This window comes from Lynx rufus, unplaced genomic scaffold (genome assembly GCF_022079265.1).
Source record: "Lynx rufus isolate CCGP_SWC_20201006 ecotype Redwood Valley unplaced genomic scaffold, mLynRuf1.p SCAF_17, whole genome shotgun sequence".
Taxonomy (NCBI): Eukaryota; Metazoa; Chordata; class Mammalia; order Carnivora; family Felidae; genus Lynx; species Lynx rufus.
In genome coordinates, this window is record NW_025814831.1 from 27,314,329 (window position 1) to 27,339,618 (window position 25,290).

The window sequence follows — 25,290 nt, forward strand, 5'->3', positions numbered from 1 at the left end:
TAATGAGACCAAAATCAATGCTTAATATGGGCCAGGTGCATTCATTCTATCCTATGGATACTTTCCGCAGCCTTGAAATTGCAAAGATTGCAGAGTTTCCCAATATAGAGTGTGAGTTGATCAACACAAATTTATGGTCACCACCGAGAAACAAAAAAATCTCCAAACACATAGTTTTAGAATAGCAACTTTGCTACTGAAGAACAGTACTAGGAATTAAGATGACTGCAGTGTGCATTAAATTCTACCAAGATAAGGTGGTTTAAGAGGAATAACTTCAGCCTGGCATCAGGATAGAACACATGAAGGATTCAGTCAGCCATGGTGCAAACTGTTATTTCCAATTCAGCTTCCTCTACTCCTAAGCAGGTCAGTAGCTCCCACAAATAGATGGATCTGGTTATATTTTCCAGGGAGGTGATCGAGGAGATGGAAACCTGGTCACATCTCAGTTCCGGCTTTGTTTGCACAATGGGCCAGTTGCAGTAGGCTTTCCATGACTGCCCAGCAGAGGAATACTGTAACAGCTCTCCAAATCGACAAGCAAGCCAGTTTACACAGGGTCCTTCACTGGCCTCCTGCCTACCTCTCCCTGCTCCTTTATGCTGTCAGCCATACCACAAGACATGCAGTGCCCTATACAAACCATGCTCTGTAGGCAGGATGGCCTCATTCTCTCGTCTTCACTGAACTTCCTGTTCATCCTTCAGGACGTGGTCCAGCATTTTTCAAATCCTCCCTCTACTCAGTTTGAGTTCGGGTGCCTTCCTCCTTGCTGCCAAGATACCCTGGTATTCTTATCTCAAAATTTATCATTCTACATCACAATATTTGCTTTCCTGGTCTCTTCCTCAGAAGACCATGAATATCATGACAGCAGGAATGCCTTTCTTCTTTGTATATTCAGCAGCAAGCTGGGTGCTTGGCATAAAATGTGTTCTATTCACATCTACTGAGTGAAGGGACATTTATTAAGGCCCAAACTGTTAAGACAGCTATATTGCTAGCAGGTCTACGAGGCGTTTAGCAGAACGTTCAGAACAGTCCATCACTACCATTAACAATTCAAAGTACGTGTCTTCACGCCTTAGGGATCCATTTTGCTTTGGCATACAAAGGACAACACCTGCCATAGGTTTGGAAGATTTTATTGACTTTTGCTCTAGTAGCTTCCAAAAACAAGAATAGGTCATTTTAAGAAGATGCCACAGAAATTGCCTATCTTCTTTCAATGATGTAGGCACAGGAGCCCATTCACGGTTGCTTTGATAAACAGCTCACCAGGAGCAACAGGTAAATGGAATAAAAGGGTGTCACGAGACACCCAGCCCTGGGACCAGTGGCACATAGTTTATTTCACATATACGTGGCCACCAACAGTTCATTTATATTGTGAAAAGAGGCAGCAAAGAGTGTTGCTGGGAACAGAAAGTCTAGCACCAAAAAGACAGAGTGTGAATGCTGGCTTGAATATTAGCTATGTGACTTTGAGCAAGTTAATCTATGACTGCATGCATTATTTGATGGCTTTAAAACTGACATAAATTTACCTATCTTAGAGTTGTTAAAGATTGAGATGCTGTTGACAAATGGCATATAATAATCACTCAGTAAATAGTCATTATTACCATCATCATCATCATATTATTAGGGGCTCTGGAAAGGGTCAGACTGGTTTCAAGCAGAGTATATCTAAGGACCCTGGGACTATCCTGCTTTGTAGCAGCCATCTTCCCCACAAGATCCCTGAGGAAGGCTGGCTTACTGAGTGCTGAATACATGTTTTTTGAATCAGTAAATAGGACAATGGCCCGAGTAGACCTTTGTTATTCTTATCAGCTGTCCAGCATCTGAACTACCCTCCTGTTTGAGGAATTCATCCAACCCCAACAGAAGCTACACATTCCAGATAACTCATCCTCACTTCCTGCAGCTAGGATAGATAGGCACATGAGTACTAATCAGATCCCTCATCCCAGATTTCGAATCAGAAACTAGTGATTCAAAGAAGCCAGGAACACACAGGATCCCTTCTGGTGTGGGTGGAACCCCTACATATAGTTTCCGAGGCAGCATGCAGTGATGGCAATAAAGTAGAAAATCGAGTTCCACTTTACTAGGAGTAGGGCTAGGGCCTGAAACCCCAAGATCCAACGTGGTACCGAAGGTCAAACATCGGTGAGGAAATGAGTCTGTCTCATGCCCAAACTAAACTCTTACCAGAAGCAGAAAGTAAAAAAACTGAAAGCACTAGGTGGGGGTAGCCTCCTTGTATGTAGAAGTGGGCCCAGGCCTCCTTACTGGTCCAAGACCCTGGAGAGGAGAAAGCAGAAGAGGGACCAGAGTTCAAGCCTGACTTTTCACGAATGGCAACACCAAGAGTAAATAGGGGTCTTACGAATCTTAGAATCTGACAAATGTGATCAGCAACCTTCCTACCTATGTGGGCCTGGAGTAGAGACAAAGAGAAACAAAGGAAGGAGCAGAGACCTTGAGCACACTTTCCTGTAAGTCTACACCAATTATTAATGAAATGCTTCACTCTATGTCCGTGCTTTAAGTCAGTGCATTAGGTGGTATGGCAAAGGGGCGCGTGACCCCACGGGTGTTAACTGAAATATCAGAAGGGAGGACAGGGACATCCGGTCTGCATTGGACTGACCCACCCACCCATCCTCCCACCTGTGGAGATTGAGAAAGCAAAGAAGTAGGGGAAAAATCAGGAGAAAGCAGGGTCAGAACAGGGACAATTCCACAATGGAAGTCACTGTACAGTATGACATCATAATGATCAATCGAAGGACTGAATTTTGACAACTGGAAATCACTGGTGAACCCAGCGAAAACAGTTTTAATGGCAGTGAGTGTAGCAGCCAGGTTTTGGTATGGTGGTTCTCAGCCCCACCTGCACCGTTGCTTTAAAAAGAATGAAGCCTGTCCCGCCTCCCCATTCTGATGTGATTTTTCTGTGGTTCAGTTGGGGGAATTAAGATTTTTAAAACTCTCCCCAGGTGGTCTTAATGTGCAGCCAGGGTTAAAAACTACCGCTTCAGTGGACTGAGAATTAATGAACAGGAAGTGCGAGTGAGGGCAGTATTTTTGGTAGCCAAGGGGTTCAAAGGGCTGAGAAAGGTATTTTTGTTTGAAGAAGGAATCTTTAAAACATGTTCAAATGCAAAGCTCTACGTGCCAGGAGTGAGAAGCTATAGTTAGACTGAGCAAGGCGTCTGATCAAAGGAGAGGGAACCAAGGCACAGAGGAGAAGGAATCTGTCTTAGGTATGACAGGCACTTGCAAGAAGGAGGTGAGGAAGGGTGTACGTAAGGGGTGTGCGACCGGGGACTCCTGTCTAATGGCCTGTTACCTGCTAGGGGATGGGGGAGATTGGCCGCTGAACTTGAGAGAAGGTGGGGGTAAGCAGAATTTGAAATGGCCGCAGTTTGCAATAGCTACTGACAAGAGGAGTGGGATAAATATCGAGAGCAATTTTAAGTGTCACCATGGTTTTGGGGTGGCAGGAGTCCGCACAATCATGACAACTGTTCATGAAGGGATACACGGCCCACTGGGAGGGGCAAGATGCAGGGTCTACACACAGTGAAAGGGGTTGATTTAAGTCAAAGCCACCGCAACCATCTGTAAGTTCTCTGATGTTTCCTCTTTCTCAATTAAAAACATTTGAATGAGGGATCTGCAAGGGTCAGAACTCACTTCCAGAGAAAGAAAACATTACTTCTCATAATTTACATCTTGAAAACCTTCTTTTTATATTCCCATACCCTGATACTATCTAGTAACACCAACATTTTTGGTCAGAAGTATTTTTAACTGGTTTTCAAGATCGAAGAGGAAAATCACATGGTGTTTTAAAAGACTGAAAAAATTGAAAGGAGAACTTAACAGCTTAAACATGTGTGCTAATCCCGTTTTTTTTTTTTTTTTAATTTTCTGTATATTACAATGTTTTAACAGATTAAAAACCCTTCTGGCTAGGGAAACACTGCCTCTCCCAGGGCTGGCTGATTCTCAGGAAGACAGCAAAGGAATCAGCCAGCAGCACGCTTTTGATGTGCAAACTAAGCAGGTACGATGGAGCCATACCCCCTCCATCTGGCCTGTTCCACTCCAGGAAGCAATCACCCCAGGGCCAGGTACCAGGCAACCAGAGTCTATACTATGGTCCAAAGGCCCCAGAATTATTCAAACTAGCCATTTCCAAACTGTTCCCCCTGCCCTGCCCCGCCTTCATAGTGGAAACCCCAACAGAGGCTCTGGCCTAAACCTATTGCTTGCTCCCGTCTTCTGCCTCTTGACCAAACCCGGTTGTCCTCCTGTGGCCCTGCAGGGCAAGCCATGCCTTGTTTCTAGGGGAACTGTAACATTAAGCTTTTCTTTCGGTGACACAGGCCTGTCTGTGCCCTCACTTAATCACCTTTATAAAGTCACACCTGGGCACAAGACGACGTGAGTACCTGAGGACATGATACCAGAGAAGTCCTCGTTGGCCACACATATTCCCAGAGAAAATCTTGGGCTCGCAGGCTTTAGTAATAAATTACAGCCTAGCCTTATTTGTGCAAATAAAACCCAAAGAAAGAAATGGTCGCAATTTCATTTCAAAGCTTTAGGACTCGAGTACCGTATTTGGAAATGCTGAATCCTTGAGTCAGACAACACAAAAATATACAACATTCTGTTGCTGCTGGTCACCAACCTCTGCAGAATCACTGAAATGTAACACAAAGACAATAGGGTGTGATTAAGTTCTAGCAAAAGATCACCAATAGCTCAACAAGGATTTATTCCACAACACTATGTACTCAGGATGGTCTCTTCCGCCAATTATTTTCATTTTCGTGAGCCACACTCTAAAGACTTCGTCATTATTATGCCGGAAAAGACATAACACTTTCCCAGGAAATTAAGATGCAATGAACAAGTATCATGAAATCATAGGCGGCCGTACGTTACACAAATGTTTTGCTGTCTGTTGTGAAAAATGACTATCACGCACAGACTGAAAATTCACTGTTATATTTTAACCCACGTGAAAGGTTGTTTCCATCCATCTAAATATGGCCTTGATGACATTTTTCTCCCCATCATCCTTTCCCAATATTTCCAGGAGATCTTTTAGGAGCTTCAGGGAAAAAGTATGGGAAATAAAGACATTAACAATTTCTGCAAAGAATCATATACAAAACACGTCTATACTTGTGGAGAGAAATGTAAGTGCACCTTACAGCTTAGAGGGACACCCACATCTTAAAACGTTTAACTATACAAAGCCTGTGGTTCACAAATGTCAGCGTGCACCAGAGTCCCCCGGAGGGCTTGTAAGACTGCCCAACCCACCCTCCATTTCTGGTCCAGTATGTGTGGTTGGGGCAAGGACGTGCTGCTGCTGTCCGTCTACAGGCCCCAGCACCTCTGCTCTAAGCATGTCTCCTTCTCTTCGTCATGCCTTCTTACTTCTGAACCTTGCCAAGATTGTTTTCCCCGGTGAACATCTTCAGGATCTGCCTCATTCTTCAATACTATGCTTGAAAAGCTTATGTTCCGAAAACTTGGCAATTTCCCCAAGTGCTTAACACGCCTATGTGCAGTGGCGGGAAAATTTCTTTTGGCCACAAGTTTGTTTTGCTGGGCTTGCTAAAAACCTTACAGATCCATACGCTTCAGCAGCATCATTCATTTTCCTTGTGTCTATTCCACATTGCTGTTTTCGGGCATTTGACATTCATCTCTCTTGGGATCTTAACGTAGGTGAAAGCCTCTCTGGGCCACCTTGCGTTTAGTGCATTGGCAAAACCCAACAACTCCCTCAGTACTGTTGCTTGATGGGGTAAGGGCCCATCCTGACTGCCGCCACCATCAGTAAGTAACTCCATCAGCTGGCGTGGCCGGCGCGGGAGATAAGCAAATACCAACAAGTGAGACAGCTCAAGTATTAACAAAGGTAACAGCTGACACCAGGGGCAAACTGCTTTTACTATCCCTCCGGCCACCACATGAATCATGACACACCCTGTAAACTCTGCCCCCAGCTAGACTGTATCCACAGCTGCTAGAGTAGGCCAGTCCGTTCTCACGCCGGCTCGGCTGAATTTCACCAGACTTAGGGAACACTGAATGTGGCTCATAATGCTAAGATTTTTACATAGTCTTCGCCTCAGGAAACAAAAAGCATGTGGCTCTGACCAGAGGAATGAAGTCAAAATAGAGAGAAGACCAGAAATGAAATCAAACATCACCAGGAGCCTTAGAGCCAAAGTGGAGTAGCCGTCACACCAGCAATGACACTGCCAGCCTAGCTCCTTCCTCCTGACACCGTAACCTGTTCCACTCTAAGTGACCTCTGTGGTGACTCTGCTCCTCTGCAGCTCGACAACCTCCAATGCTGTGGGTCTAGACTATGTCTCTGATTCCAAAATACAGGGACAGATCAGAGCCATCTATGTGGAATTCCTAAGTAGTTTAATTACCTGTCCTCGGTGTGGAGCTTGACTTAGCAAAGGATGCCACAAGCATCACAGATTAAGAAGTTTTATTTCAGCTTTTGGTCACTTTACTGCCAAAATGGCCTTGTTCGCAGCCTGTTTCACAGCCCAGCAAAACAATGTCGTTTGATATTTTCAACTGCATTTGATTTCAAAAGAATTCAAGGTTAAATGTGCCCTATTAAGCATACACCGCTCAATAGAGACCACACCCTGCCCCTCCCAAATTTGGCACCACGGAAACAGCTAATTCCCTATTCTGCACAGTTCTTACCAAAAAGTAACACAAGAGTTGATGCAAATGAACCTGTTCCCTTAAAATGAAAAATAATCTCCAATTCCCTTAAATTCATAAGCAAAACTAATTTTTACGAATGATGCTCATGCAAGTAGATAATGTCTTGACTTGTGCCCACCGTGGAAAATACAGGTTAGGATTCAGACAGGCAGGCTGTATAGCCGGCTAGGATAAATCAGAACCCTGAAATAAGCAAGAACTGTGCAACTCAGCTTCAGTTACTAGTTTTGAGTAGATCAAATGCATGTGAGCTCAATGATTATCCCCAAAGGAAGTCATGCTATGAGAGTTTTTTCAACAGACTACAAAACCTGATCGTAAAATTACATCTTTTGTTGAAAGGTAACAGACTTTTCTCGGTGTATGACATCATACACTTGGCCATATAAAAAAGAAATTTAAAATTTAAGATTCAAAAAACACCCCATTCTAAGGTTACTCCTCTGGAATTGACTCATACAGAAAAGAAGCAAAGTAAGTTGGTTAATAATTCTGTAAGCATGCTCATGCAGCAGCCTAAAATGAGGAGCACAGCTGACAACCCTGTGTTGCAAAGTATTCATGGCTATTTTTTAGGCAACTAATTTTCTTCCCCACTTATGTAGATATGGCATTTGGGGGTAATCCCTGTTGAATGTACTCAAAATATGTAGAAAAGCATGCCCAAGAAAGATGATAAACGTTCATGACACACTGTTTCAAAATTATGGGTCTCCGAGTCACTCAGGTCTATCAATGAAAAACAAAAGATTATAACCCAGGGCAGAGGAAGTCCAAAAATCTGGGATTTCAGTTTTGGCTTGATTATGTGATTTCTGGGCAAGGTGCTAAACTTTATTTCTGGTCTCTGAAAAATGGCAGCAGTCACCTACCCTTACATCACACAGATGTTTAAAATGTAAATAAAGTTGTCTATGTAAATTATTTGTAATCACAGGTAGAAAGGAGAACTGCTAGGCCATAAGACTCGCCCTGAACTGTGGAAGTCTGAATAGGCTATGATGACAGGACCCATCTCTACAACAGCCAGAGCTTTAGTGCAAAGAAAGTAAAATTATGTCCATGGATTTCTCCCTTAAATCCAACTAATTACATTAGAGATTTGTCTCAGGACACGATGGGGACTAGGTTTGAATGCACACAGGACAATCAAGCCAACCTTCGTCACTAAAACAACTTGGTAGTGCCATTTCATATTCAACAGGCACTTTATCTCTTATACTGCCACGGCTACAGGCCCCAGGGAAGGGAAGTACACTCACTACTGCATGAGAACCAGGGGTGGCTCCCAGAGATGCTGGGTTGGCATTCACGCCACTCCCTCACCTCACAATCTCCGCCTGCCCCTCCCTCCACCATACCCCTTGTTACAGCTGACATGTTCTCCGTTCTCCGTTACAGAAAAGGGCTACGTAAATTACCTTCAAGTCCCCCTTTCCAACTAGACTCACACCCACCCATCAACAAGGAAACCCTAGACTTGGCACTGGAGAGGACTACCATTTTTAAAGGGAACGTGATAGAGCAGCCCACCCTCACATTCTGTGTGAGGAGGAGGGACAACTGCGTTTTGCGAAAAGGAGGCTCTGTCCTGACACTCAGCACCTATTCAAGCACAGAAAATATCCAGGCGCGGGGCTGGGAGTTCCTCTGGAATGTTCCAGAGCAGTGGGCACTTTGAAAACAGTTTCTGTACATTTCAGAGTAAATGTACTCAATTCGTACAAAAAAGAACGCTCTGCCAACCAGTCCTCTGAATGACAGACACTCTTGATAATACTTTTTTAGAAAGGGTGGCTTTTCCCCAGCGGTTCCAGGCAGTCACTTATTCCTCATTCTGACAAAGCGGCATCCAACTCCAGGCATGGCTGTATACATAACTCCACACGCAGCTGAGCCGTCATAAACACGCCAAGTATAAAGGCGTGTCAAAAAGACATTTTTCTCCCCAAAGTACGGCCCCAAGAAGCCATTATTATAACAGAGTATGAATTTCTGCTGCAGGTTACTGACCTATAAACTAACAATAAAATTCCCATTTAGTACATAAAGGCTTACACTGTGACATGAAGTATTAAGACACAATCCACTGACTATTTTAAGTTTGTTGAACAACTAAACCATTTTCTTCATTACATCATGAATACAGACATCCTCTTGCAGGAGAACACCAACTTTGGAGACGAGGCCAAGTACAAATGCATCTGCTGGAGATCCCATTAGGCCATTTAGAAAACTGGAAGAAGTTCCCGCTGTCCAGGCTGCTGGGGTCTCCTCTGAGGCTCCAAAATGAGAACTTGATGGATTTAGCTTATTGGCACGATCAGTGAATCAAGACCAGGCTCAAAGGCAAACCTTGTCTCTGCAAACGCAATTCCACACACCGGTCTTAACTCAGTGTTTAAATCTGTCTAGAACTGGCTACCAATTTGGGACTTCCTCAAATGATATTAAAAGCTCTACACAAAAAGTATGCAAAAGCAGTTACTAGTTTTTCAAGGAAAGAGACATACCCGCAAAAAGCAACAGCTCTGTAAACGGGGCTGCAGGTAACTGTTGGGACAACGACAGCAATGTAACAAATAGCAGAGGATGACTTTTTTTTTTTCTGTTTTAAACTGCTGCTGCAATACTTTACTAATTTTTTTTTTTTTTAAACCAGATTTGCACAACATGATTTTCTAAGACAAAGAGTCCACTGCTTTGTCTGAAGAGGGGTCATCCTGGCGGTAAAAGGACTGGGAATGTCAACTGCGATATGCAAGGCTCTGCGACACCACGTCTAGGATGCGTTGCATGACACCCAGCAGCTCCCGGTGGGTGGGCTCCTGCCCTCTAGCTGTATCCAGGGCTCTTTTCTGGTGGCATTTTAAAAAACGTAGCTGCAGCGGAGTCAGTAGCTTTCTCTGAGGCAGAGGTCCTGACCAACCACTCAGGGTTTGGAGATTTCTGGACCTGCGATGCTGGTGTGGTTGGCTCCACTACATCCACGTGAACTGGGAAGGTGGTTACAATAAAAATAAGGAAGAAAAGATCAAGGGGAGACAAATTAGAATAAGAGACACTTCAAGGCAAATTTCTCTGAATCCTTTTATTTTATACTCTATTAACCCAAGTGGCCACATAAGGTTTCTCTTTTTCCTTTCCAAAAAAAAAAAAAAAAAAAATAATAAGGCAAGATTTAAGTAAGGTAAGTATGTCTCTACCTGAGAAAATGGGTTTAACTGAACAAATAAATACAGCAGTACAAATTCATAATGTAGTAATTATCATTTATTGAGCACTTAGGAGCTTGTAAATACTCTACAACTATAATCTTATTTCCTAAGGCAAACCCTTGGAAGTAGGTATTGTCATCTCCATTTTCTGGATCAAAAAACTGAGGCAGAGAGACAAGCAGATACATTGTTCAGGGACACAACAGAGCTGGTTAAGTAGCAAGATTCAAACTCTGATTCCGGACTTCAAGCCCTAGGCTTGTTACAGCCCATGCCTCCAATAATACAGTGTTACCAATAAATAGCATACAAAAAGAAAAATGGTAGAAAAACTACACAGTCAGGCCCAGTGTTTTTCGACAAGGACACCGAAGATATTCTGGACACGACAATCGTTGCTTGTGCAGGGCTGCCCTGTATACTTTAGGGCACTTCCACTCTGGACCTCATCCGCTGAATGCCAAAAGCACTCCTCAGTCACTGTGATGACCAAACAGTGTCCTCACATTTCCAAATGCCCGAGCAGAGTGGTACAAACCACCATCACACCCACTCTGTTCAGAGTGAACGGATATACACTAAAATACAGCAAAATCTAGAAAATGTTTGTTTTTACCTTGTCACTCAATAATTCATCTCCTAGGAATGTAACCAGAACAGTAATTTTCAAATTGTGGGTCACCAAATCAATTTAGTAGGCCAAGACCGGTATTTTTTTCTAACGAAAAGGAGTAATATATATCAGAGTGAACCCAAGAATTTATTTTAGCTTTACATGCACACCCACATACATATTCAAACATGAATTTCTCACGGCAGGCTATTATTCTATGACACAGATTTCAAACATTTTGGAACCTCACCCATAGCAGTAAGAAATACGTTTGACACCACAACCCCAATCTGTCTCTCTGTCTCTCTTACACACACATGCACATGCACACACAAAACATGCTCACTCACTCATATTTAGCTGAAAATAAATTTCACAAAACTTAATCTAACGTTACTATATGGTATTCAGCCGCAGTGGGAAAACACCTCTTATCCTAGGAAAACTGGTTTTTTGCTCTGTATTTTTTATTACGGTAAAATACACATAACATAAAATTTCCCACGTTAACAAATTTCAAGTGTACAGTTCAGAGGCATCAGGTACGTTCACGATGCTGCACAACCATCACCACCATCCCACTCCTGAGCTTCTTCACTATCCCAAATGGAAACGCTATCCTATTACATAGTAACTCCTATTCTCCTCTTTCCCCAGTCCTTGGCAACCATGATTCTACTTTGTTTCTACATACTTGACCATACTAGGTACCTCATATAACTGAAATCATATAGTATTTATCTTTTTATGTCTGACTGATTTCACTTAGCATTATGTCTTTTTGTTTTTAATGCTCATTTTCGAGAGAGAGAGAGAGCAAGCGAGTGGGGGAGGGGCAGAGAGAGAGAGAGGGAGACACAGAATCCGAAGCAGGCTCCAGGCTCCGAGCTGTCAGCACAGAGCTCGGTGCGGGGCTCAAACTCACAGACCGCGAAGTTACGACCTGAGCCAAAGTCGGATGCTTAACCGATTGAGCCGCCCAGGCGCTCCTAGGGTTATGTCTTCATTCATGCGGTAGCATGTCAGAATTTCCTTCCTTGTCAAGGCCAAATAATATTCCACTGTGTGTATATACCACATGTTGTTTATCGATTTATACATTTATCGATTTGGGTTGTTTCCACTTTTTGACTACTGTGCATAATGTTGCTATGAACACGGGTGTCCAATTATCTGTTTGAATCCATGCATTCAATTCTTTTGAGTATACACTTAGAAGCAGAATTGCTGGATCACATGGCAGTTTTACGTTTACAATTTTGAGGAACCACCACAGGGCTCCACAGTGGCTACACTATTTTACATACCCTCCGTTAATGCACAAGATTCCAATTTCTTCACATCTTTCCCAACATTTGTTGTTCCCTGTTCCCTGACACAGCCATCCTAAGGAGTGTGAAGTGGCCCAGGGACACTTTGGCACATGTTCTCCCAGAGAACAATGCAGTATTTTTCACAATAGCATAAAATGGGATATAATCCAAATGTCCATTAGGAATGTTTAATTGTAGTATACTCACCATATTCATACAACGGAATACCGTACATACGGCAGAAAAAAGAAGGATTTTGGCAGGACAAAATGTGAGCGAATCTCAAATACAACTGGGTGAAACTTGTATAAAATAGGACATTCCATTAACACAAGCTTCTAAAACAGCTAACTAGACAATATATTGCTTAGAGAGCATATGTCTGTTAAAGCAATTTGAAAACAAACCCCAAAGAATGACAAATGATTTTTAAAAAACACTTAATAATATAACAAAAAACCACATCAGGACAATGGTGAGCTCCAAGGACAGTGAGAAGAAGACTTTAAAGGTGCTGGTCTTTTTCTTAAAGTGGATGGTAGGCACGTGGATATTTGCTATATTGTTTTCCTTTACACCTTACAGATCGTCTACAAATCTTCTTTCACAGCCATTCAATATTTACTAAACATTTTTAACTTTAAAAAGGGGCAGTAAGAGGGGCGCCTGGGTGGCGCAGTCGGTTAAGCGTCCGACTTCAGCCAGGTCACGATCTCGCGGTCCGGGAGTTCGAGCCCCGCGTCAGGCTCTGGGCTGATGGCTCAGAGCCTGGAGCCTATTTCCGATTCTGTGTCTCCCTCTCTCTCTGCCCCTCCCCCGTTCATGCTCTGTCTCTCTCTGTCCCAAAAATAAATAAACGTTGAAAAAAAAAAAAAATTAAAAAAAAAAAATAAAAAGGGGCAGTAAGAAAAAAAACAAAAACAAAAAGGGGCGATAAGAATCTGCCCTATGACTCCTGGGACAAGGCCAACTTACAGTGGAACTACTGAATCCAGTCACAGGGTCAGAGTAATTTTCAGAATAACTCGTGTTTCAACTTTAAGATTGTACTCACTTATTCACATGAAAACTATCTAGTGAGATCATTCTCTGGGCAGAGTATTATTTTAGATGCCAGGAGTACAGAAGTGAGCAGACCAGACAGAAACTCCTGCCCTTGCAAATGTGTCTCTAGCATCAATGGCCTGGTATTTGGAACTGCTGAGTACCCTTCCAACTGATGCTCTAAGGACACATATCTGGTCCCAGAGACAGGAAGGTCAGAAGAGGCTTTGGGGATGGCCAACACAGTCAGGGCTCTGAATACAGCGTCATACCACCCCCCAACTCTCCTTTACCCAAAGCCAGGTGTTTAATTTTTGAAGGAATAGGATTTGTACACCAAAGCCTCCATTCCATCATTCTAATGAAGAAAATCATCTCATAGAAATGAAACCTAGTTTTTAGCTGTGTTCCTTACGTTTTCTTATAACTACTTAAGATCTTGAACCTCAGAGAAAATAACCCATTTTTTCTTTTCCAGTTACATTCTTTAAGAGCATATCCAGCAAATTCACTTGAGCACGAGGGACAGGCTTACTGGGTCTTCCCTGTTCTGGTGCTATCGAAACAGAAGCCAGTTTACACAGTTTCTCGCTAAACTCCAAAGGTGGCTCTGCGTGCCAGACACCTGTGTACGTTATAAAGTCATAAAGAGAAGGGAAGTGGACATAAAAAGAAGAAAATAAAGGTGCTACACTTTCAAAATCTATTTAACGACCTAATGGAAAGGCCTTTTCCCCTGGCTTTTCTTAGTATTAATATAAAAAGACAAGACAAGCTACTCCCTTCCGCTCTTCACCTCTTTAGCCTTATTAATACCTTTAAATTCAGTCAATCTCAACTCAAAACTTTCTACCAGTGGGGGAGGGGAAAAGGAAAAAGATTTGTGGCTGCATGTTTAAGAAAGAAGCTGAATTCATCACAGTGACAGGGGAGAGTGTTGGCAGAGATCTGAGCTATTTATTCTTTTAGGAAAATCCTATAAAGAATGACACAAGGAAGCCTCTATCTGCAGTCTTGTTCATCACACTGGTGAAGAGTCCGATAACAGATGTATGCAGTAGCGTGATTTAGTGCCAGGAGCTGGCCCCTGATGTGTATTAATACAGCGGCAAAGCGGAACGCACCTCTCTTCATCACTCATTTCTATAAAAGAGGTGGAATCCGAGATGGCCCGATGTTAGGCAGAGCAAGCCCATTTGTTCTACTGACTGATGGTGCGGGCTCAGGCTATGTCCTTCACCTCCATGGGGCACTCGGGTTGTGGATAGAAAAAAAAAAAATGTTCAGTGAAGCAGACCTTAGTCAACAAGTGAGAGGAGGGGTTGAGCTCAGTAGGAGAAATGTTTAATGCCCCAAGTCTTATTCAATACCTCCCAGTACCTTTCCTGATTTGAGTATGGAACAAGGATTTTAAACTCTTCTCAACAGTTCTTGTCTTATGAACAATTAAAACCTAAAAATGGAAGCTAGATATTAAGGAGGAAAAAAAAGATAAAAAGGGGAGATTGTTTTAATGTTTTCAATACCATAGAGTGAATGAGGATCTGGGTGGGTTTTGATACAGTCACTGTTTGGAACAAATTCTACTTTATATAACACAGAACACCTGAAGTGTGTAAGAAGGCAGCTCGAGAGTCCTAGGGAAACCAGTTTGACCTTGGCACTGCAATTTATCACCCATGTGACCTCGGGGAAGTGATTTAACTTCTGTAAGCCTCAATGTGCTCATGTGTAAATTGGGAATACAAACAGCATCTACCTTATAAGTTGTTGCAAAGATTAAGTGAAATAATGCATGGAAAGTAATCAGCTCAGGGCATGGCCATGTAGAAATCACTGGAAAAAATTATTATAATTACCAGATCTGTGATAAGATTGTCCAGTAGCCACCCCAAACAGAAGCTGAAAGTCAATTTCAATGTATACTGAAATTTACTAAGGGGGGGGGGGACAGAGTTCCCCATCTTTCTGAGGCTTACTCTTTACTCAGCTATCAACTGCTCTGATCTATATAATATGTAGTGTTTTCTGAAGAAAATAAAATAATCTATGATATACTCAATCCCCTCAGGGTGAATTCACCATCATCAAGAAAATAACTGCAGGTATTTCTGACAGATCCTACAAATAGATATGATCTTTTTACCCAGAGCAATTCATCCTAAACTGTATTGAAATAACACAAAAATTTCCTGATTACCAACTATGTTTAACTACTTTCTCTTAACTCCAAAGAAAAATACCTACAAACATCCGATATTCTCTCTGATATAAATAATAGTCATCCCCCCTTTTTTAAGAACAACATACGTAAAGTACATAAATCATTAATGTACAGCTCAATGAAGTTTTACATATGTATATATTCATGTAACCCTACCTAGCTGATGACATACAGCCTTTCCTAGAAGACTTCCTCATGTCCTCTCCTGGTCACTACTGCTCACCAAAGAGAACCACTATTTCAGTTTCTAATCAACTGGTTTTGCCCCGAAAATGAACAGGTTTTAACTTGAAAGCTGTTTTTTTAGAGCGGGAGAGAGCATGCGAGTGGGGGAGAGAGGTAGAAGGAGACAGAGAATCCCAGCAGGCTCTGCGCTGGACACGGAGCTCGATTCCACGACCGTGAGATCATGACCTGAGCTGAAATCAAGAGCCGGATGCTCAACCGACTTGACCTACCCAGGTGCCCCTAAAAATAGTTTTTAAATAGAAATTCCACGGATAGTAAAGTATTAGCACTCTACTACAAATAAGAACAGTGAGAATGCACTGTACTGTGAACCAAATAAGAAAGTAAATAAATCCATGTGGCTCCCTGACTACTGACTAAACCACCATCCTATCTGGATTTTCATTAACACAGACCTAACTTCCTTGTCTGTGGTAGAACAAAAGCACAGATGACTAAAGATTGCTGATCCAGTGGAATACTGGGATTCAAACTCAAGAAAGCCACAGCACACAGTGAAAAAGCACAGACTTCTAGGTTAGAGAGAGCTGGGTTTGAATTCTTACCATGTACATGACCTTGGGCAAATTACTTTCTCACGTTCTCATTTTCCCATACAAAATGGGAATAAAATGACCTACCTTATTATAAAGGTTAGATGAAAAGGTATATAAAACATAATTTAGCGCCTGACACGCAACCAGTGCTCAAGAAATGATAACTACATACAGTTACCTGCATTTGGGCTAGACAGAGATGCTGTGGCCACAGGTTTCCGTTTCCTCTTGATGTCACGTGAACATGGGGGTCCCAAGTGTATGTTTGCCTGTCTGCAGATGTGAGAAAGAAAAAACACTGTTTTCATTTTGTTATTCTTATTGTAAGACATTATGTTCGGCCCAGATAAAATCCCTGACCCATTACAGACATACACTAACAAGACAGGTACCATCCTTTGTCATCAACTGTCAAGTACAAGATAATTCAGGATTAACCATAACTCATTTTTTATGCACAATCTATACCCATTCTAAACTTTTTACCTAATTTCAGAATAGCAGACACTCAAGATTAATTTCAATAAATGTGTTTCATTGCATGCTGATTTTTGTACAATTATTTTTCATAAAAACTATAACTGCAATTGTTCTAAACTCACTAATGAAATACCTACTCCCAAGTGGTAATATACTGAAAAGTTTAATGCTGCATGAACACAGATATTTGCACAGAATTTTAATAGGGATTTTAACCCTTCTATCACTATAATTCTGGATTTTAAGTGTCTGTATCACAAGTTAGGTAAGTTTGATTTCTGTGATTTTTTTAAATATTAATTTCTTGCTAATAATATATTCCCTCATCAGAATAGTCAGCTTAACTTAAAAACAAAACAGTGAGTGCTTCATGGCTGGAAAAAAGCAAAAGATTGTATGAAAGACAATGGACTGAACGCTGAAACAGCTGGCCTGAGATTTTAGTTGCCCACTTCCTCCTTCCTCTCAAACTAGACAGACCCTACCCGATGAAGGACCAAGTTGATTCTCACCTTTACACAAAGCTTTCCTTGAACATTCGAGGCCTTACTGACCATGAATCATTATTTAACTGGTATACATATATCTTGTTTCACTAATGAGGCTTAATCTCCTTGAGAACAGGGACCATATTTATACTCCTTTCATAATTTTCCACTGATCTACTAACCTCAGCACAAGGCACTTAGCTGATGGCCATTAAATATCTGTTGACTAGAACTGATACTAATGAATAAAAGTTCTAGAAACCAGTCAATTGTACACTTAAAAGTGGTTCAAACTGCAAATTCTGTTATGTATGTTTTACCACAATTTTTAAAAAATAGCCAGAGTATATAACATATAAAAAGGAATCTAGTAAAATTATACCAGATGAACTCTTAATTGGTAGTCCCAGCTGGGGATCAAGTATCATGGCTTAATAGTCTTTTTTTTTTTAATGTTTATTTATTTATTTTGAGAGTGTGTGCACACGTGCTGGGGAAGGGCAGAGAGAGAGAGAGAGAGAGAGAGAGAATGAATATCGCAAGCAAGCCCCATGCTGTCAGTGCAGAGACTGATGTAGGGCTCGATCCCACGAACCAGGAGATCATGATCTGAGCAGAAATCAAGAGTCAGACGCTAAACTGACTGAGCCACCCAGGCATCCTTCATGGCTTTATCAGTCTTTTTTTTTTTATGAATATAATTTATTGTCAAATTGGCTTATATACTTTATCAGTCTTAAGACTAGAACCTCCGTCAAATCTAAGAGCACCTAGTTAACAAAGTACCAAGACAACTGTTGAATGGACAAATTTTCCTATTCAGAGGGCCCCTTATCTGGCAACTTCCACAGTTTAAAAAGCATGCAAGTGGGGCGCCTGGGTGGCGCAGTCGGTTAAGCGTCCGACTTCAGCCAGGTCACGATCTCGCGGTCCGTGAGTTCGAGCCCCGCGTCGGGCTCTGGGCTGATGGCTCAGAGCCTGGAGCCTGTTTCCAATTCCGTGTCTCCCTCTGTCTCTGCCCCTCGCCCGTTCATGCTCTGTCTCTCTCTGTCCCAAAAATAAATAAACGTTGAAAAAAAATTAAAAAAAAAAAAAGCATGCAAGTATACACGTTCTTTTCTCTAAATGCAAAAGCTTAAGAATCAATTCAATTTATAAACAAAAAAAGATAAGACTTTAACTGAAATCATAAGATTTTCAGAATGCAAAGAACATTACAACAGGCAGAGATTTATAGTATAAAGCCCGTATTTTGGAATATTCCATCTAAGTCACCCTTCATCAATCACTCTCTTCTAAATGGAAAAAGAGCTAACTTTTAAGTATCCCATGAAGAGTTAAAGAGCCCCCAAAGTGAAATGTGAATACAAATGTGTAAAGCAGAGAGAACAATTCATTTTCCATACCTTACCAAAGTCTTGGGAATAAATCAGCATGTTGATTAATAATAAGAAACATAGATGGCAGAATACCAAAGGTAGACTGGCCTTCCATCTACAGAGAAAGGTGGGAATTCCCTTTGAAGTCAAAGCCACAGGCAGAAAAGAGAGTGACCTGACAAAGTTTTGTCTTTTATCAAAATACAGGAATGTACAGAATACGGCTTCCATCTTTTCCACAGATGAGGTACTTGAGTACATGCAGATCCAGACTCAAATTTTCCACTTTGCTCTAATCTAAGCATGCTTCTCCTGAAGTACTTCAGACAGACGAGTCACATAAAGAAAGAATAACAGGGGCGCCTGGGTGGCGCAGTCGGTTAAGCGTCCGACTTCAGCCAGGTCACGATCTCGCGGTCCGGGGGTTCGAGCCCCGCGTCAGGCTCTGGGCTGATGGCTCAGAGCCTGGAGCCTGTTTCCGATTCTGTGTCTCCCTCTCTCTCTGCCCCTCCCCCGTTCATGCTCTGTCTCTCTCTGTCTCAAAAATAAATAAACGTTGAAAAAAAAAATTTAAAAAAAAAAAGAAAGAGTAACAGTATATATTCATGTTTTCTTCTTTACCTTAAGCTCATTAAAGACTCTCCAAAACTTTTTAGATTAGATGTTAACATCCTTTCTTCAAACTAAGCTATGTTGTTAGATGTCAGGACAGTGGTCACCCTTGAGCTATGGAGTGGAGGGGAGGAGGGATAGTGACTAGACAAAGCACCAGGAGTTTCTGGGGTTCTTTTTGGTAATGTTCCGTGTCTGGATCCGGATACAGGTTATTTCAATGTGACTTCACTATCCTTCATTAAAAAGCTTAGTTTAAAAACCTTTGCAAACAAAATAAAACAAAACCCACAAAACATTATTTCTTCAAGGTCAGTGTTTACAAAGTGCCGAATTTTATGAGACAGATGCAAAATGCAAAGTGTAAGTACTCAAAAGGTTTTTTGTTTTTTTTTTTTAAGGTTTATTTATTTTGAGAGAGAGAGTGAGCACGAGTCAGGGAGAGGGGGAGAGGAGATCCCAAGCAGGCTCCACGCTGTCAGTACAGAGCCTGACGCAGGCTCGATCTCATGAACCAAGAGATCATGACCTGAGCAGAGATCAAGAGTTGGACGCTTTAACTGACTGAGCCACCCAGGCACCCCTCAAAAGGGTTTAAAGATATTAATTCTCAGAGTATCAACTTGGGCTGAACTAAATAAGTACTGCCTTTTATATATACACCGTTCATCATTTTCACAGCTTTGCATGTTTGATATATGTCAGTAAGATGGGTAAGGGCCCATATTATCACTCCTTTATTGACGGAGTCAGTGACATTTATCTCACATTTTCAAGAACTGACACATTTGGGAATAAAAAGATGGAATCACTGATATACCAAAATATTTATACTTTTAATCATTTTAAGCAGAAATATGGTGCTTTTTTAAATGCTTATTTTAGTAAAATAAAAATAAGTATCACTTACCTATTACTACGCATACAGATTATTATACTGCACTACATCCTGCAGTGTCCTTAGGGGGCTGCTGTGGCCTCACAGGCTCAGGTGATCCTTACGAGGCCCTGTCCCTCTGGGCCATGGTTCTCTGACCCCCACTCTTTCCTTGCTCAGTGATGGTAAGGGCTTTAGGGTCAACTGGCCCTACATTAAATGCCCCCTTACTGCTAAGCCTCCAGCCTGTTACTTGTCTCTGTGGTAAATGATCGACTTCTATAACCCCATTCCCATTCTTAATTATTACCCTGAACATTCTAAATCCTTCAAATTTTGTAAATTCCTCTGTGGTAACTTAGGAAAGAACCTAAGGCTTTCTAAGGGACCCAGGTAATAAAGTTGATGAAGTCAATCACCTTATTTTGTTGTAAAAGTATGTATCGTTACACAGACTATTTCCTTTCTATTCAGGAGGGTTTTTTGCTTCTTTTATTGTTCACTGTTTTTACTGAGGTGGTGAAAAGAGGCAGTCTCTTCCCTAAAGGACCTTGTAGCCTGGCCCTATTTCCAGCCACACAGCTTTTCTAGTTACAGAACTAGATAACAGAGAAACTGAGGCAGGGATAAAGAGAAGCCATGTTCATGCCTAAAACACAGTTTAATGCTCCCTCCCTCTTAACACATTTCTCTTAAAGACAATTTCCAGGCTGGAGAGCTATTTCAGAAGTTGAATAACATCACATCTTAGGTCTGAGTACAGAAGGGATATATGTCTCTCCTTATGTCTCTTCCTGGTAAAGGTCTGGGAAAGGAAGAAGGGAGACAGTCAAATTATTATAAAGGACAGTAAGACATTTTCCTTCTCTTTGGTTTTAACTGAACACTAGTAATGGCAGAGTTTACAGGTTGGGAAAATCTATTTTCCCCTTTGAGGGCTCCATCTGCCTGGGAGGAACCTTGGAAGACAAAAAGGGAAGAAGACCCAGGAACCTGGAAACCCAGAGCCTGGGGAAAGCACAGAGGAAGCTGGGTGCTCGGCACAAGAGGATTTAAGAGAGACAGGAAACAGAGCCTGCCATGCTGGCTAGCACATTTCGAACACGAGGGCAGCCCTGTTCAGGAGTGGAGAGCAATCCGCGTTGGGGGCCGGGAAGGCCCCTGTGTTATATTTGGGGACCCAAGCATGGAGGTGTGCAATGAGCAGCCACCGCTTCCTATTGAAGAGGCAGTTCCAATTTTGGGACCGTCCCAAATAATTCCATATCAGAAACAGTAGACCTAGAGAATCAAGGAAAGGGGAGAAAAAAAATGGACTTCCTCCCATACTCACTTTCATTTAAGAGTATTTAACTCCTTTCTGGCCCCCTTTCTTTTCAAACGTGTTGCTTCTTTGTGTTACTCAGTTTCTCTGTCTACTCTCACAAGATAGAAACTGAAAAGAGACAACATATACAATCGAGGTCTCTCAAAGGACAGGGAAAGAGAGCCCCCTCCATTGTAGGTAGAAAGGGTGGAAGATTTAACTAGATTTTTTTTAACTCTCTGTCAAGAGCACTACACAGGTGTTTCTTTGTTGCAAATCGTGTACTGTATGTAGGGGAGGGACCTTTCAATTATGCAGGGGGCAAAAAGAATACGTATCAGTTAAGCTAAAATTTCTACCAGGTTAAAATTTAAACCTTCTTCTCCATTGGAACAGCAATGGTTATCAGAATCACATAAGAAGATTTATACAAAATATGCATGTCCCACCATGCTGGGGTGGGAGAAGAATCAGTAATATGCTTAGTCTGAAATTTCTCCTCAGGTAATTCTGATAAGCTTCTATCTGCTGTGAAAATTACCGAGTTAAAAAAAAAAAAAAAATATATATATATATATATATATATATATATATATATATATACACATATATATATGCCAAATTCCCAAAGCCAACTTAGTCAATAAAAGAGATCTAAAAATTTAACTTAATAACAGAATGATGAAATGAATAGTAATTTAAATAAAACTGCTGTCCCCCAGTATACGAGCAATTAACCTAAAGAAAAGACCAGCTATGCTCGTTCTGTTTCATCTGATCGGGGCCTCCACATTCTTGGGGCGCGATCCTTCCACAGCAAGAGTACTTCCCCTAAAAACATCACATTCAGCAGCATTTGCCAAAAAGAACTGATGGGGGAGGGGGGGTGGTGAGTATGAAAAGAAACACACTCTTTAAAAATCCTTACTTCAGGAAAAGCAACTAAATTCATTTCATAAATGTGAAGGTGAATGCTGAACATTAGCAATTAATTGAAAGAGCATTCTGTATATCCACACATAAACACAACATTTCTATTTTACTTTTTAGTGCAGGTAACTGAAAGATCAGGTGAGCCGTTCAAGCTGCAGTGTTACTTAGGAAACTGGGCAGATCACTATGTCCCTGGGGCAGGAATGTACTTTTAGGGGAAAAAAAATTACTTTGAGAAATACATGCATGTTTAATAGAACCAATGTTGGCAAAAAATAACTGAAGTGGCTGCTTTAGATTTAGAACAAAGATGTTTAGAGTCGCTTCTGAGGAGAGAAAACAGTCTACCTGCCAATGGCAAGTTAATTTAAGAAATAGTTCACCTTCAAAAATCACTCATTTAAAAATCATTGAAAAGTTCACTTTTTAAATATGGGAAATAAAAATAGGATTTATCGTGAAAAGGTATTTATTTGCTGTATTTTTTTCTTAAACACATACAAACAAGTAACATCAAGAAACAAAAAATTATTGATATTTCTAAGGACCAAAGGTCATATATATCATATATTCCAATTATTCTCCTTAATTACTAATCTATTCCCCTCAATTATTTTTAACAAAAATTTATGGAGGCCTACCCTGTGTAAAGCACTCTGCTGAATGTGGAGAGGGTACACACAAGATGACTGAGCCAAGGGCCCGTCCGCCGGGCACTCAGGACGCAGCGAGGAAGGCCGATGCGTAAAGAATGAACAGATGCCAGACACTGAGCTGTAATCCAAGAACAAAGTGCTAGGGTAAAAGGAAGGAAAAGAGGATCCAATCTAGAGAAATGAAGAAGCCCCTTCCTCACATGTGATTTCATCTTCGGGGTTAACTGACATTGACGAAGCACCCAGTAGGAACCGTCTTCTCAGATGTGCGCACAGGAAAGGGTCCGGGCCTGACACGAGCAGCAGTTAGGGACAGAAAACCACTTCACAATGAGAGGGCACAGAAGAGGCTTCTCTAACAGGATGAGATCCCAGCATTTCCACTAGTGTTTTCACTCAAACCTAACCCTTGACAGTCCATAACTAAGTGCTCACTAGCACCTGAAAATTCCGTGTACTCTCCTTCCCCGGCCTGGGCCAAGGCTGGCATATCCTGGAGTGGTTTCATGACATCCACAGGAGCAGAAAAGCTGTGCATCGATTGGAAAGTTGGGTCTGTTACAGTGGCCAGAGAGGGAAAATGCTTTTCGTCACTCCACTTAGGCAGTAAGATGCCAGCCGGCTGAGGGTGCTGTCGACAAGACCATCTGGTAAAGGACAAAAGATTCAAGAGTTGTGTACTCTACGACGGGAAGTTCCAGTAGGGCTGGGCAGCTTTCTGGACAATATCACAGCAGAAACATTTCCTCACACCTGGCCACAACTCAGGCACTAAAGAGATGGGCAAGGGCCGCTGTGCGTCACAGCATCCCTAGCAGATAGAGGACTAATAAAAGGTTCTTTCCCCTAAGCCCTGAGGTAAAACCTGAGGCTGTTTACTGTGGCTCCAAAGGTCAAAATTAACAGCGTGAATTGAGTCTTCTTCTTGCTCTTTGAAACTCCTTGTCAAGTGGCACAGCCAGCTGGGCACACAACTCTGATATGCAGATCGTAACGTTTGTGAAACAGATAAAATGAATTACAATGAGCAGAGCCTATCATATTTCAACTCTCTAATGGGCAGAAAGGTCTCTTTTTTACCCAAACACTGTCCAAATGCCTCCTCTTATAGTCCATTTAAGCCATTTAAGCACCTCAAGGATCTGTACGACATCTCATTAGCAAATGACTCTGGAAGCAGACTCAAAGTTTATAAAACTGCAATTATCCTAAAGACAGGGGAGAAGTAGTAACCATGTAACAAAAATAATATTAGCTACCAGTATGCTAAACAAATATATTGTTTCATTTTGATCCCCACTAGCCCCATAAAAATTGATATTTCCATTTTAAAGATGAGGAAATTGAGGGAGAGGGGGGTTAAGTCATTTGCCCAGGTAAAGCTAAGATTCTTACCTGGGACTGCCAGGACTCCCACTAATATGAGATCAGAAACTTAAAAGAAGGATAAATGGAAGCGGTGATACATCATCAAATCGCCACCCCCAACAGAGGAAAGGTCAGGACAGTTGGAGAAAACTGAGAACTGTCACAAGACACTCAAAAACTACAACGGAGGACTTGTGCATCACACAGACAGATCTAACAACTGATAAGTTCTAGTTATGGTTTTCTACAGCAATAATGGAAGAAAAGCTATCCTTCCTGATCAATAAATCTCTCATTTTGGGAAAAGCTGCCTCCAGCACTCACTCCTTATTACCATTCTAGAACCGTGTCCTTGACAGCAATACCGCTGCCTCCACCAGAACACCAATCACACCATCTGCTGTTGGAGCTGCAGCAATCCCTACCACCGATAACAAGTATCACTACTTTAATGCAACATCCCAATACTAGTGACCAAAACAACCAATCCAAGACAGTGGGTTGACAAATTTCTTCCGTGCACCCTGCCGACAAGCCGAACACCTGCCCAGCAAGTCCCCCCGACGGTGAGTCACGTGCTGGGCACCATGCTAGGCCCTGACACCCTGTTCTTCACCTGGCAGTTCTCCAAGGGAAGATGAGTCCAGCGTCCTACCTCCCCTGAGGAATCATGCACGCAACACCAAATCACAATTACGAAATGGGATTTCCTGTTAAGCAAATTACAAAGCACTAGTCATAAAACCATTTGCAGGTAGGGCAATAATTTGTAACTCAGGCCACGGATTAGGGTCACCTGGGAACTTTAAATAATGCCAGTGCCTGGACCTCACCCCAGATCCGTTAAATCAGAATCTCGGGTGGGGCTCAACATGGACATATTTTTCAAAGCTTCTCAGGTGATTCAAAAGTGCAGTCAGGGTTGAAAACCACCAAATTTAATTATTTCTAGGGTGGTATTTCTGAAAACCTCATAACCCACAGATCTATTAGGTGGTACAAAGACCACAAAGACTCCCTTGCCCAACAACTGTGCCTGCCTGCCCTCTGGGCTGTATTAAAATGACACATCAGTAGTGTTCTCTTAAAATCACAGTCCCATTATTTCCTTGTTTATAGCAATGAAATACTAAACAAGAGAGTACCTGAGGTCATGGCCTCCCAGTGGCCCCCAAGCCTCACTCTGAGAACCAGAG

The 25,290-nt window shown here is 41.9% G+C and overlaps 1 protein-coding gene across 4 annotated transcripts in view; it reads right to left on the reverse strand.

Annotated features, from left to right (window-relative positions):
• Positions 1-4,784: 4,784 nt before the first annotated feature.
• Positions 4,785-25,290, reverse strand: part of GPATCH2L (G-patch domain containing 2 like) — a 57,451-nt gene continuing 36,945 nt past the window's right edge. For all 4 annotated transcript variants that reach the window (XM_047080316.1, XM_047080319.1, XM_047080315.1 and 1 more), the window contains 2 exons: positions 16,174-16,268; positions 4,785-9,794 (listed from right to left, as the gene is read on the reverse strand). In XM_047080316.1, the coding sequence (XP_046936272.1) occupies positions 9,634-9,794; positions 16,174-16,268 (256 nt within the window). In that variant the 3' untranslated portion in view covers positions 4,785-9,633. The remainder of the gene's footprint in view (positions 9,795-16,173; positions 16,269-25,290) is intronic.